This window comes from Macaca fascicularis, chromosome 7 (genome assembly GCF_037993035.2).
Source record: "Macaca fascicularis isolate 582-1 chromosome 7, T2T-MFA8v1.1".
NCBI lineage: Eukaryota > Metazoa > Chordata > Mammalia > Primates > Cercopithecidae > Macaca > Macaca fascicularis.
The window spans coordinates 84,617,042-84,632,225 of record NC_088381.1 but is presented as its reverse complement, the minus strand read 5'-3'; the positions used below and the strand labels follow the sequence as shown (position 1 = coordinate 84,632,225).

Here is a 15,184-nt window from a genome sequence, read left to right as displayed (position 1 = left end):
AGCACTTTGAAAGGCTGAGGTGGACAGATTGCTTGAGCCCAGGAGTTCGAGACCAGCCTAGGCTGAACGTGGTGAAACCCCATCTGTACCGAAAAATTACAAAAATTAGCCAGGCGCAGTAGCATGCGCCTGTAGTCCCGGCTACTTGGGAGGCTGAGGTGGGAGAATGGCTTGAGCCTGGGAGGTGGAGGTTACAGTGAGCTGAGATTGTGTCGCTGCACTCCGCCAGGGCATCGGAGCCAAACTCTGTCTCAGGAGAAATAATGAAACTTTAAAAAAAGATCTTTGCCAGAGAAGAGTTATGGTAGAACATGCCCCACAGAGGGAAATGTATGACAAGTGGTTAATAAAACAAAGGGTTTTCTGGAGGAGATGACATTTCCTTAATCAACATCTGAAAGAAGGCTGGGATTTAGTAATACGGCAGAGGATGGTTCTTTTCAAAGAACACTGTTGAGTGTGAGCGAAGGCCTAGAGGCTGGAAACGGGGGACTAGGTAGACAGGGAACTGTGAATAGTCTGGTGGCCTGGCATGAAGGAAATGTAAACGGAGCTGTGGGAAAATGCTGCAGTACTAGTTTGAGGCCAGGTTCTAGGCAGCCCTGAATTCCACATTGAAGTGATCTGGACATGATTTGATGGACAGTGGGAAGCTATTGAAAGGCTTGGAGCAGTAGAGAGTTGATGAGCACTGAAGTGAAGAATGGTAGTCACAGTTTTGGAGAGGCTTGGTTGGAGGAGTGGAGACCTTAAGAGGTGATTATCTCAATTTGTACTCATGGGATTTTAATTTATAGAGGTGATGCATGACAACATGGAGACATTGCTTCTTCCTAATGTCATCGCAAGAAGTTTTACTACTTGTAATTCTCAAGAGAAGGGGGCACACGAGGTCCCACAGGGCCACATGGGGGATGCACCAATGTTGGTCAGGAGGCAGAAAGGAGCCAGGGGCACGCTCAGGCCACAGCCTTCATCGTGTTTCTGTGGGAAAGGGAAGGCAGGGCAGGGAGAACAGGCTAGTCCCGGGAGCAGCAGTCTCTCCTCAGTCAGCAAGGCCCCCAAAGCCAGAGCATCAAGAATACAGAAGATAAGAACCAGTTTCTACAATAAGAAAGAGTTAATACAATTGGCTTTGTGAGGAAGGGATGCCGAACAGACAGATGCAGAATCTAAGAAAGCCCAGAACAGTGATGCGGCTTGGAACTGGCAATGTGATTCTGAGGAGCCTTGGTGTGGCTTTCTTCATATTTCTGTTTGGGACTCATTGTTTCTTGGATCTGTGGATTTATATAGCTTCATCTAATTTGGACACATTTTAGCCATTATTTCTTTGAAAACTTTTTCCTCATCATTTCCCTCCAATTATAGAGCTCATTTGTATTTTCTTCTGTTTTATTTTGGATAGTTTCTATTGTTGTTTTCCTTTGTAGTGTCTGTCTAATCTATAGTAATTCCATTCAGTGCATCCTTTTTTTTTTTTTTTTTTTTTTAAGACAGTCTTGCTCTGTCACCCAGAGTGGAGTGTACTGGTGTGATCTTGGCTCACTGCAACCTCTGCCTCCTGGGTTCAAGTGAATCTCCTGCCTCAGCTTTCCAAGTCACTGGAATTACAGGTGTGCACCACCATGCCTGGCTAATTTTTGTGTTTTTAATAGAGATGAGTTTTCGCCATGTTGCCCAGGCTGGTCTCAAACTGACCTCAAGTGATCTGTCCACCTCGGCCTCCTAAAGTGCTGAGATTAGAGGTGTGAGCCATCAGCCTCGCCCAGTGCATCTTTTACTACAGGTCTTTTTAATCTCTAAAGGTTCTATTTGGGTCTTTTAAATATCTTCTATTTCATCATTGTGTTTATATATTCTGACACATGGAGTATATTTGTAAATAGCTGTTTTAACATCCTTATCTTCTAATTCCATCATTTATGTCATTCTGGGTCCATTGGTTGATCTCTCCCCCCATCTGCCTCCCATTATAGATTGTATGTTCTTGTTTTTCTCTGTGCGTGGTAATTTGTTGTTGGATGCTAGACATGGTGAATTTTATGTTGTTGGATGCTGGATTTTGTTGTCTTCCTTTAAATAGTTTGTGCTTTGTCCTGGGGCATGGTTAGTTGGAATCAGTTCCATCCTTCCGAGGCTCACTCTTCTGCTATGTTAGGGCAGGTGTAGAGCAGCGTGTAGTGAGGACTCATTCAGCCCTGCTCCCAGGGCAATGCCTTCTGAAGGTTTTTTCAGTCCTGCTCCTGTGGTGATGCCTATTGTTTTTTTTGAGACGGAGTCTCACTCTATCGCCCAGGCTGGAGTGCAGTGGTGCAATCTCGGCTCACCGCAAACTCCACCTCCTGGGCTCATGTCATTCTCCTGCCTCAGCCTCCTGAGTAGTTGGGACTATAGGCACCCTCCACAACGCCCGGCTAATTTTTTTGTATTTTTAGTAAAAACGGGGGTTCACCATGTTAGCCAGGATGGTCTTGATCTCCTGACCTCATGATCTGCCCGCCTCGGCCTCCCAAAGTGCTGGGATTACAGGCATGAGCCACTGCGCCTGGCGATACCTTTTTAAGATTCTCCGAATGCTGTGTGTGTTAGGAGGTCTCATGACCTGACACACACAGCATTAATAACCTAGTTAATAATCACCTAATAATCTATCTGGTGGGAACACAGGTCATTCCTGGCCCTGGGTAAGCTCTGGGAATTGTCCCGCCTACTTTTTATGTTGGCGCTTTTCCTTGACTCTGTTATTTCCTCACATGCATGTACAGCCAAAGACTTGGGGGAATCTCTGCCCAGCTTCCCCCTCCCCAGTACTGTGCCCCCACAAATTCTACATGCCTCAGACTCCAAACTCCATCTCCTCAACTTGGCAAGGCCACCTGGCTCTGTCCTAAGGTTTGCAAACCCTCCAGGCGGTGAGCTGGGGCACTCATCAGTTTCACCTGGTTTATTTCTAGTCTGAGAAATCACTGTCCTGCACTGCCTGCTGTCCAACGCCTCATATATTTTGTTGGATTCTTTAAGGTGAATGAATACACCTGGTTGCTGTTATTCTAATATGGCCAGAAGCAGAATATCATAGGCCAGGGTCAGGGGAGGGGCAGCCAAAATGGTGGCATGATGGGGCAAAACTGGTTCTGAGGCAGGGCCAGGGGAGCAGGCCTGTCAGTGGACTCTAATTTGTGAGCCTGGACTGGATCATGGGACAGGAAGCCAAAAGGGGCAGATTTTCTTAGAAAGACTTAGAAACAAATCCACTAAATTCCATGCACTGTGAAACGGACAGCTGCTCTGGAGGTGTGTGGTTGACTTAGTTCAATCAACATGACTACATTCCCCCGTCAAGTGCCAGGCTCCCTGTATGTGACAGTCTTAGCCCAGCTGAGTAGTTGGAAAGAAAGGATAGCCCATGTACCAGTCATCCAGGCAGTGGCAGTGTCACCCTGGCTCCTTATTGCCACTTTGAGATCACTGCTCCTCCCTCCTCCCTAAATCCTCCAACTTCTTTGAAGCACGTGTTATCAGAACACAGTTCCTGCCCCATTTCCTTGTTGCATCATCTACAGATCTCCTGGTCACTTCCTCTCCTTCTCTGATGACTTTAGCACCCGTCTTCATCCTTCATATCCCTGCAGGTCAGTGCTTCCCCATCTTCTTCAGGTTGTATCACATATAGAAAAGAATCAAATATGTCTAGCACCCCGAGGTAAACCAGAGGGGATCTGACGGTCTTCACATGAACCTTACTGTCTTAGATAGACAAAGGGGGCAGTGGTAGTTTTGTTCTGTTTTGGTTCATTTTTGAAACGGGTGGTAGAAAAGCATGCTTTTATGCTGATAGGAAAGATCTAGGAGAGAGGGAGAAATTGATCCTGCCAGAAAGAGGGGATAGTTGCAGAAGTGAAGACCTTGAGAAGGAGATGAGACCCAGGATACAACACAGAAGGCTTGGGCTTAGATAAGGGCACCAAGGTCCCTCGACAGTGCCTGGAGGGAAGATTCCTGAATATCACGTGGGAAGGTGAGGTCGGTCTCATCAGATTGCATCTATTTTCTCAATGGAAAATGTGAGGAGAAGTAACCAGCTGAGAAGAGAAGGAAGTGTCTTGGAGGTGTGAAAGGAGAGGAGATGCAGTAAAACAGTTACGTCTGAAAGGGAGGAAGCCAGCATGCTAGGGAGCTGCAGCTGCATCTCTGGGCAGTGTTGAGAGCCATTTACAAATCATGGTCATGAGGAATGAAAATAGAAAGTCCAGAATTAGCCCCTTTACTCAGTAGAGTAAAGATGAACTTTTTAATAAATGTAGTGGGACAAGTTGAGAGCCTTTACATTTTTGTATTTTTCTTTTTGTAGAGAGGAGGTCTTGCTGTGCTGCCCAGGCTGGTCTCGAATTCCTGGGCTCAAGCAATCCTCCCACCTCAGCCTCCCAAAGTGCTGGGATTATAGGTGTGAGCCACCACACCTGGCCATAGAGAGCCTTTTGTAAACACATAAAATTAGATCCATATATAAGAACAAATTCCAAATGGATCAGCAATCTGAAAGTAAAGGATGAAACCATACTAGAACAAGAATACATGGGTGAGTTCCTCTCTAACCTTGGTGTACGGAAAGTATCTCCAAATGTAACTCAAAATCTACAAGCAATGAGATTGATAAATTTGACTCCACAAAAATAAAATTTTGCATGACTGAAGTACCACAAAAAAGTTATTCATAGCACATACACCAGAGGGTCAATATCCCTAATATAAAAATACCCCTTACAAGTTGGGGAATGAAAATAAAAAAAATCTAATAGAAAAATGGGAAAAAGGAACAGAAATTCACACACTCGAAAGAGATTAAAATGTTCTCAAACATATGAAAAAAATGCTCAATTTAAGGCAAATTACAACATTGAGATACACTTCTCAGACTGGTAAAAATAAAAAAATATGACTGCACTCTGTTGGCAAGGATGTCCACATCCACTACTGGAGGAAATGCAAATTGATACATATCTGGAGGCAAATTTGGCAATACCTTGCAAAACTACACGTGAACTTCCTCAGCAATCCCACCTCTAGGAATCTATCCTGAAGATATATCTTTAAAAATACAAATATACACGTGTAGGGCTATTCACTGATGACTGTGGAATATTGGGAACAGCCTAAATGCCTGCACATGGGTTAGCACTATGGTACATCCACATCCTGGATGAAAACATCTATGAACTGATCACTCTAAGGAGTGATTACCAGATAGACTATTGAAAAAGCAAAGCTGCTTATTTGTACAAGTACTAGTTGTCTCTAGGGGTTGGTGGGAGAGGCAAGGATAGGAATAGGCTAGCAGGGGTGAAGAGAGAATGTTTTTCTGAGCATCTTTTTTTGTATAGCTTGGAAACACAGTAATGTTGCAGATACTATTCATATACCCCTCAAAATAAATCATTAAAACCAACTAGGATGGGGGAGGGTGCCGAAAGTGAAATACAACACGAACAGATGAAGCTAACCATGTTACAAATGAGTAAGATAACCATACTGAAGAGATTGGGAACTACAAGTAACTGGAAACCACCGTCTTGACTGGATAGTGTAAGGCCAAAGGCAAAACCACAAAACCACATAAATGCTCTCATCTAGTCAGTCACTGTTCGTTGCCTACACAGGTGCGGGCAGTTCTGAAAATAAGTGTACACTGGAACTGAACAATAAGTAAAAGGACCATAGATAGTAAGAGCTGGGTTCCCTACCACAGGAGAAAGAAGTTACAAATGAGGAAAGGCTAAAAGGAACCCTGGGGCATTGAATTGGAATCCAAAGCATTAGTGGAAACCATGGCTTTTGACACATTTAGGTAATTAGGAATATGGGTGTGTGTGTGTGTGTGTGTGTGTGTGTGTGTGTGAGCACAACTACATGTATTTCCTTGTGGTGTCTGCAGAAAGAGCCCGAAGGAGGTGACACCCTAGTAACAATAATCACATCTAGTGCCCAGATCTGGTTTCCAAATACCATTCTCCAATAAAAGGAACCAGGAATTGTGGAAAAAGTGGTTGACCCAGCAATACGAGTGTGGAGCATCTTGTGGTGCCAGAAAGGACATGGTAAAGGGGTTGGAGAGACTCAAATTTAACATGGAAGGCCACCTGATCGAGCTCCTAATGGCCAAAGCTGAAACAATTGGAGGAGCAAAATAATGACAGTACTGGATTCTAACCCACAGGAAAAATAAAATCCCTGAGTTCACAATGATATGAGTTAAAGAAATGAAAGGGGACGGCTGTTCCTCGCAGCAGAATTCCAGTGAATAAATGTGGAAGAGAACAGGCGGCTACCACAGCTGTAGACAAGATGCAAAATTAGGGGGTGAAAATATAACCCTGCATAGTCTCAAGGTATCTCCCCCAATATATGTATCAATTACAAAGGGAGAGAGTGTAACTTTTTACACTGAAGAAACCCTGTAAAAACCACTGAACCAAGTGATCAAAGTTAGTGTCACCCGGAATAAGACATCAACATGGACTCCATGATGCATTAAGGACACATGATTTCTGTGGTATTCTTGCCAAAATGCACAACTTCATTCCAATCATCACATCAGACAAATCCACAATGAGGGGTATTAGACAAAATAACTGATCAGTACTCAAAAGTGTCAAAGGTTATACAAGATAAGAAAAGCTGTAACAAGTGACAAAGGGAATGTGGGATCCTCGATCGGATCCTAGAACAGGCATGAGTGGAAAAAATGGGGAGATTCAAGTAAGTTAGTGAAAAATGCTGTATCAATATTAATTTCTGGGTTCTCATACTTGTACTATGGTTATGTAAATGTTAGCATTAGGGAAAGCCCGCTGAGGGATATGTGGAAACCACATTATCTTCCCATCTCTCTGTAACTCAAAAGTTGAGTTCAAAATGAAGTGTATATAGTAAGTAAAAAAAGGGGGGACTGTGTAGTGAAACCAGTTAGTACAACTGATTTCTTTCTTCCACAGCTGCGTTTGCTTTGGTTAGCTAGAAAGCAGGCACATCGTGCATCTCTAAGAAAGTGACTGGAGTGTAGGCCCTGGCCTCTAAGCTGAGTAAGATGCCCTGTCAATTTGGGTCCTCTGGGAAGCAAGACAGATGAAATTAGGAGCACCAAAGCTTTACACCCCAGCTATGTGCACTTGGGGCTGGGGCTGCCTGGGAAGAGCTCGTCCTCAGCCCAAAGCCTGCAACAGCTGGGATCAGGGCTTACCTCACAGATGGGGCTCAGCAGCTCTCTGTGGGATGAGGACACGAGCCCACTCGACCCAGAATATCTGGTGTTTTATGCCCCAATCTGAAACCTCCGGGCCCCGTGGAAGATGGGAAGAAACACTCCTCTTCCTCTCAGTTTTACAACTGAGTGGTCCTTGGGGCCACTTGTGAGCACTGGACCACCGATGGAGCAGGCTGCGGCCCATCAGCTGGCACAGGACTCCAACTGAAAATCATCTTGGCTGGTGCCACAGAATCGGCCTGAAAACAAGATACCGCCTAGAGCAAGGCACTCAGGGGAGCCAAGCAGGAAAATGTAATGAATTGATTTTAAGTAGCTGCAGCTGTGATTAGAGTATTTTTAGCCACAGGACTCAACCAGCTTTCAAAACCTGCTAATAAGAGCCCCGCTGTAGCCAGCACAAAAATTTAGTTTTCAGTTTAACACCAGGAATCTGCTTAGCTAGGAGTTGGCTTAGAAGGCACATCAGAAGGAGAGAACATTTTCTACTGAAAGTTGAAGATTTTTCATTTTCTAGCTGAATTATGACAAAGGGAGATGACCATTAAGTACCTGCCAGCATACTGGGACGTACACCTATCATTTTTGAAAAGAAAATTCAATTCATGCCAGTAAATCTGTCTTCTGCTGCCTCTAGCTCAGCATCATGTACGTATTTTGGGCAAAACTAATCATTTCACACCCTAGACTTTAGAGAGACACAGAATCTAACGATGGTTCTAACGCACCCACCCCGTCTAACACGCTTTGGCATATTTTCTGAGAAGCAGTTACTGGAGGCCGAATGGATTCCATTCATCCACAGCGCTGTGCATGCAACAGCTGGATTAGGCCCCGTTGGGACTGCATGGCCCACTGCATCCTACAGGCTCCAGGGCTGCCCAGGAGGGATGGCCTCCGACAAGGGGGAGGCGAGTGGGGGCACTGGGACGGTTTCCTTGACCCTGTCTCAACCCAGAGAAAGGGGCCCTGCAGGTGAAAGAGGTCTTTGTGAAAGGAATGAAAAAGGAGAGGGCTTTAGGGGAAGGGGCGCCTGGTGGCAAAGCCAGCGCCTTGTTTCCCCAGGCAAACATGACAGAGTCTCGATGCACAGTAAGAGCCAGTCCGTCTTTACTGGAGTGAGTGCGGGAGACAAACAGTTTACAACAACCTTTAGCATTGTCTTCACCATTTGATAAAAAGTTCACTATTATATTTATTGTATAATGAAGAAAAACAACACATTCAGGGAAAAATTGAGATTAACTTATTTTTCTTAAAAGGTTCATCTCAAGGATGGCAACAAAGTCCAGCTTGTGCCGCCAAACGGTTTTACATGATCAAACCGTGTACAGCTTCTTGTGTGAACTGTTGACTACAAACATTTACCAAATACATAAATCTCTTTAAAAAAGCCATTTTAAATATAGCAAAGCAGTGTCTTCTTGCACAGCAAAGTGAAGAAAGTTTCTACAGAGAAATAGAAGTTTTACATTTGTAAAATCTTTTTCACATTCTAATCATCTAGCTTCTTAAGATCCAATGCCAGGAGTTTTCAGGTTCCTTATTTACTATGTATTTCTTGTGCGCATGATGGTTAATAGAGAAATTATGTTAATGCATTACTAGTTGTCCTTCTAGTTAAAGGAAATGGTAAAACATGTATTGTTCTTTTAGAACAAACCCCTGATTTAGTCTACAACACAATGGACATAATTGGGCTCAAAAGATGGAGTTTTGATTGGGACCACCTGTGTACACACAATGGTGACTTTCACTCGCAGTGGAGTGGCGATTAGAGTACTAAAGAAGTACAGCTGTTGGAAACTGTACTTTAACCAGTGCAATTTACTCTAAGCTTTTTTTGCTTTTGTTTTTTAGTAATAAAATACTTCTGGAGGGATAAAATTTTCTTGCAATGGTGTCTCATACAAAACACGAGTCTAAAAGGGTAAGAAAAGACGGTTCTAAAGCAACACCATTAGCATTGTCCCCGCTCTAGGCTGGTTTCCACCCAGAGATGTGGATGTGGGTGTGTTCACACATGAGCGTCTGGGTGAGAGATGTCTGTCAAGTCCATATGCTCCATGCCACACTGGGCGTATGGGAAAAAGGTTAACAGTCAAATATTCGGTTCCTGAAATGGAATACATTGTTACTTGGTCAGTGTAATTTAAATACAAACTCCGAGCCTTGAGTAATATTATTTTAGAAAACAGTAGTTGTACTGATTATAAACCTGCATAGAAAGAAAGACTATTGAGATACAGTCAGAAAAGCCATCTCATAAGGCACACAAGAAAATAGACAGTAAATGTGAATGTGTTAACTCCTATTCCAATGTACAGCAGAAGTTCATGAACATGCATAAATAATAACGAAGGAATCACTTAACACTTTCAAAGCTATAAATGGTTTACAAAGTGGTAAGGATTATTTTGGAACTTCAGTGTTGGGAGACTATCTTGTTTGGATTAGGTGTGGTCTTATGAAGAAATGTGCCTGTAAGTAGTTCAGTAAAATAAGTACATTTTTAAAGAAAAATCCTTTCTGAATAAGAGCCAAATGTCTATACTGAAGAGAGGAGACAGCATGTCATCCTCCTTTTTTTGGCCTCTCTCAAAAGTTACTGCCCAAACTGCCATGAGAACAGAACCTCCAGTTTGCAGCCTGTGGTGCACAGGTTTCTCCTGCACTGATCACACCTATGTGTCAGTCAGGAAATCTGGCTGATGACTTGTCACAAACAGCAAATGAGGAAAATGTCAAAAGGAACATAATTTGGGGGTGGTGGTGAGGGGAACAAAATGTACGTAGAAATTGTAGGTAGCTGCTCAATACTGTTTAAAATATAAAATAGCAATATTTAAACCCTTGAGTTTTTCAGGAAAAGGAGTATTTAAAAATCTACAATGAAAGATATACAGGACTTTGAATTTTGCTCATGGCACGAGCCCAGTAAGTGGATGAACTTGCTATCATCCATTAGTTGTCTTCCTGAAAGAATAAGGCCTTGTTCAAAATCCAAGCTGAGGGTGGCACTAATTCCAATTAGAATGGCAAGAGTCATGCCAAGGACCGGCACCTTAAGAGCGTTTCTCCCCGCATACCAAAGCTTTATCTCTGCGATGTGCAGAAGAGCTGATAATGGTAGGATTTTGTAACCAGCTGCATCATTCTGTTTTCAGATGGTCAAGGAAAAAAGATCCCTTTCCCCACGAGTATTTTCCCCTAATCATTTACCACTTATAAAACCTTTGTGCTCATCTACTATTTTGCCATTTTCTCTAATATTAATTAAATTAGGTCAGCTTTTTCTACTATATTTTTTTCCTCACAAAAGGCAAGTTTTAAATAATGCCTTATAAAATTTGTTACAACACATTTTATACTTATGCAGGATGAACTTAACACCAATTTTTTTGCCACTTTGCTATTTATGTACACATATAAAATATATAATGATGCTCAACCCATACAGCACAAAGATTACAATGTAACATCACACATTCACCACCAGTGAGGGGAGAAACCCCTTTATACAATCCTCTGAAAAAACTGGGCTAATAATTAAAATCCAAAGTACAGTATATTTAACAAAATAGTAAATATTAAACAGTGAATACTTAATAAAGGACCTCGCCTTTTCCCCCCAAATTGGCGGCAATCCACAAAAATATACTTTTTAATCTGGTGACCATACAATACATAGGTACTTACATCAAAGGTGATAATATATTTAAGATGCTATATACACAAAGAGTTTGGCTCAACTTTTAATTTACATATAGAATAAGTGTTCATGGCTTTTTTTTTCCAAGGTTCTGCTTGCAAGATATTTTTGTTTTCCCCTCTTAAAATAAAACTAAAAAGTTAAACCAAGATAAAGCTATTCTCTAAAAAAAAGTTACAACATATAGCTTTGGCTTATATAAATAATTCATAGCAGAATGTGTTCAAAAGTAGTGAATATAATTTTATATATAGTCATCAATTCATAAGGGTGTTTTCTTTCATATAAAATATACATGAGCTAAAATCAGTTTCTTTAATTTTTAAGATATGAATGTAAAAAGAAACTTCTGACATATTCCAATTATAACTTAATATATTAATTTTACTTTGTTAATGCTCTATATTTCTAGGCTAGTATTTTCTGAATATCTCATGCGTGTTTTCTATTCTCTTTCTTTATTAGCTAAAGATCACTTCTTGACCCAATACATTTTTGCACGTGCAAAACAGTTATGTGTGGGGCTTTTTTGTTTTGTTTGTTTTTTAATATCAACAGCCCTTTCCCATGCACCCCTTTGCAACAGACACCCATGCCAGGTTGGATAATATAAATGACATTTTATGTACAGTATTGCTTTCTTGGTTCCTGCTTTTCTACTGCTCTGTTCTACAAAGCATTTTCTCTGAAGTAACTACAGTCACCGCACAGTTAAATAAAACAAGTAGGGGGCCCTCTAGGTTTCTGCAAGCTAGTGTGGGAGAATTATATATGGGTACACGTTTCTCTGCAAAAACTGGTTATCTTTATGAAACAAGTAGTCCAAGAAGTGCCAGACTGGTCTGTGCCTACAGGGTGCTTTGTCTGCCATGGGACACACATCTGCAGACCTACAAGGAGTTTGCAGGTAAGTGCCTGATTCTGTGTATGTAACACATACCCACACATACACACACACTCACACCCACATACATATATATGTAAAGGGATATATATATATGTATGTACATATAAATATATTTAACTCATGTCCTTATTTACCGATTTAGATATGTAGGGCAGTTCACTGCAGTAACACAAAAGTACAAACATCAGCCTGGAAGCCTTAGGTCACCCACGCGTCCATCCTCATTCGCTTTACAGAAGGGCTTTCTCTGTCCTCAGTGTTTGGGGGTCGGCCAAGCACAATTGGAGAATGGAAGTCGCCCCGTGGATCCTCCCGATCACTGCCATCATAGGAGCTACTAGAGCTGCTCAGACTGTCCACAGGGGAGCGCCCCATTTCCTGTCGGGGCTGGGGCTGCGGGGGTTGTGGCTGTGGCTGCGGCTGTGGTGGCGGCGGCTGCTGCTGCTGCTGCTGCTGGAAGCCCGATGGGGTCATACGATCCCGAGGAGGTGAAATTGGTTCGGACTTAATGTTGATGTTTTGGTTGGTATTAATGGATAAATTGGAACCCTGAGATAACTGCCCTCCAGCACTGAAGGAAAAAAAAAGAGAGGTCAATGGCTTGTGAGTGCCTCTGCAAAACTGGGATGATACAGTACAGACACTGCCTGACGGAAAAGGGCCCAGAGTCTGAAATCTTGTCAGAGTTCCTCAAGACTGGTTTGGGTCATTTCCTTCCGTGCTTGGCACAAAAGGAAATCCCGTCTTCCTGGGAGGAAAGAAAACAGCACCATGGAGCCCTTACGTTACTTGGTTCTGTTACCCACAACGTTGGTACTCTTGCAGCTGAAGTACACAAAACAATGTCAGTGTCTTAATGCTGTGCAGGGACCAGAAAGACAGAGGAACAGCACAGCAGCCTCATCCGCACACTGTCTCTTCTTCCTCAGCATCTGCTCACCATCTGCTCTGGCCCTGTGACAGGGCACATCTCTTTTATCCTCACAACACCTCTAAGGTGCAAGTCACACCATCCTCATTTTCCAGATGAGGAAATGAGGAGCTGGCTCAAAGCAGTACAGGAGGACGCAAACAGGCTGTTCCCCAGGCCTGGGCTCTGAGCCCTTTCCACTTGCTTTTCCAGGTCTATTTTTAGTGCATTCATTTAGGATGCTCAGGACAGGCCTGAGGGCCAAATCCTGTGTAGGCAAATTTCCCTGAGATACTCTGCTCCTTTTTCCATGACATAATTCTTAAGAAGACCACTGATAACAATCCTCATTGTGGAGTTACTTCAGAATGTATGAGGGAAAGGGACTGCTGAGCTCAGGCTCTCTGGGGACTTCCTGGGCAGAGGCTAGAGGTCTGGGGTATTCCTACTGCCCTGATCAGAGGCAAGGCAGCCAGTCTTCATGGAGGCCAGCTGGGTCTGCTATGTTGTCCCCTCTCTTGGGACACTCTCCTCCACCTGCTCCATGGGTCTACTGTCATCCTGGTTCCACAAAAGCCCTGTTCTTTCTCCCTGCTGTTCAGGGATGTCTGGCCTCATCTGGGCACCAATGTAAATCCTCTTTGCTTATATCCTTACACCCTGCCCATGAGGAATGTTCTCTTTGTGAATGAGGTTTGGTGTGTGCATTGGGCTGGGATCAATCACACAAATTCTATGGAGTCTGACTGATATAGAAGATACCCTGCCCCCAGTTTTCCTTCTCTATGCCCAGGGAGAAAGCAGAAGATACAGCTTGTCTTCCTACTCTTGTCTACAGATACTTGCCAAAGCAATAAATGGCAAGGGTGGCGGGGGGGCCCGAATGCCTACAGGCTGCCTTTCAAGCAGGGGAACCAGAGGCAGGCGCTTAGAAGCAGCGGTGCAGCAGGTGGCTTAATCACTGGTCAGCGGGTAGAAGGATGGTGCATGTGGGTGATACCTGTGCCTTTGGACCCCCTCAGATCCCGGTTGAGTCTCTCTACCTCGGGATGTCCCTATGGGAGAAGCCTTGCTTCCCAAATCCCTTCAAGAAATGCCTAGTTTGTCAGTATCCAAGCTACTATCTAGAGCCATGTAAAGAAAATATTTTCTCCCAACACTTGTCTCTACCTGAAAAGGAATCACTACAGGATTCCTCACACGAAACTCAACAGAGCGAAAAAGGCTGTAACTGATAGGAGAAGAGAGTGTGTCGGCTAGGAGTAAAGATGCAGGGAAAACTTCTAGTTACTCACACAAGAGAGCTGAGGGCTGCTTGTCCTAGGTGGTGCTGCTGCCAGGCTGACACCTGTCCCAGCGACAACATTCCTGGCGAGTTGAAGCCTTGCAGAGCTGACAGGTCAGCGCTGGTCAGTGAATAATCTACGAAAGAAGACAAGACAGCTCTGCATGTGATGGAAGGTCCACATGGAATCTATTTTTTAGATAGCTACTACAAACGCTCCTACACTGAGGCCAGGCATGCTGGCTCATGCCTGTAATCCCAGCACTTTGGGAGGCCGAGATGGGCGGATCACTCGAGGTCAGGAGTTTGAGACCAGCCTGGACAACATGGTGAAACCTCACATCTACTAAAAATACAAAAATTATCCAGGCATGGTGGCACATGCCTGTAGTCCCAGCTACTCGGGAGGCTGAGGCAGGAGAACTGCTTGAATTTCACCCAGGAGGCAGAGGCTGCAGTGAGCCAAGATCGCACCACTGTGCTCCATCCAGCCTGCGCAATAGACTCCCTCTCAAAAAAAATAAAAAGTTCCTACATTGAGAGAAGCCAGATACTTCACAACAAAACAACATACATGTGGGTCTAAAATCCAAAATCTTTTCTTGGAAGATTTTACAGGATCTAGCCATATTTAGTTGTCTGGGATGATTCAAATAAGAGGCCATCATTAAAGAATGTTCTGTACAATTGTTATTTTAAATATGCCTGCCGCTACCCTTTGGAACAAACAGAAACAGTCAAACCCAACCAGAGTGAGTTTGAATCAGCAAGTCTTAATGAAGTAAGGGGTTGGGGGACAGGGGACAGGAAAGACAGATTCCCTTCACATGGGGTGCCAAGCTTAGTGACATCATTACACAATTAATTCACTGCATTTGTTTAAAGTACCTAGACTATCACAAACTCCTTGACAGCATGCAAAATAGTTTCAACTTCATGAAAAAACTTGGTGTCCTAGAGTATAACCCAGCTCATATCATATGAATGCTTCAGTCATAATCACTGGGACCAAGATTTAGGACGATAGTTATCACTCACACGGGGAGTTATTTCAGCTCATCATAACACTTGTCTTTTCCATTTGGTTCTAAAGAGAGGTGGCAAAA

General features: G+C 43.4%; 1 protein-coding gene across 24 annotated transcripts in view; it reads right to left on the bottom strand.

Annotated features, from left to right (window-relative positions):
- Window positions 1-8,352: 8,352 nt before the first annotated feature.
- Window positions 8,353-15,184, bottom strand: part of MEF2A (myocyte enhancer factor 2A) — a 161,225-nt gene continuing 154,393 nt past the window's right edge. For all 24 annotated transcript variants that reach the window (XM_065548512.1, XM_065548514.1, XM_065548510.1 and 21 more), the window contains 2 exons: window positions 14,089-14,215; window positions 8,353-12,454 (listed from right to left, as the gene is read on the bottom strand). In XM_065548512.1, the coding sequence (XP_065404584.1) occupies window positions 12,082-12,454; window positions 14,089-14,215 (500 nt within the window). In that variant the 3' untranslated portion in view covers window positions 8,353-12,081. The remainder of the gene's footprint in view (window positions 12,455-14,088; window positions 14,216-15,184) is intronic.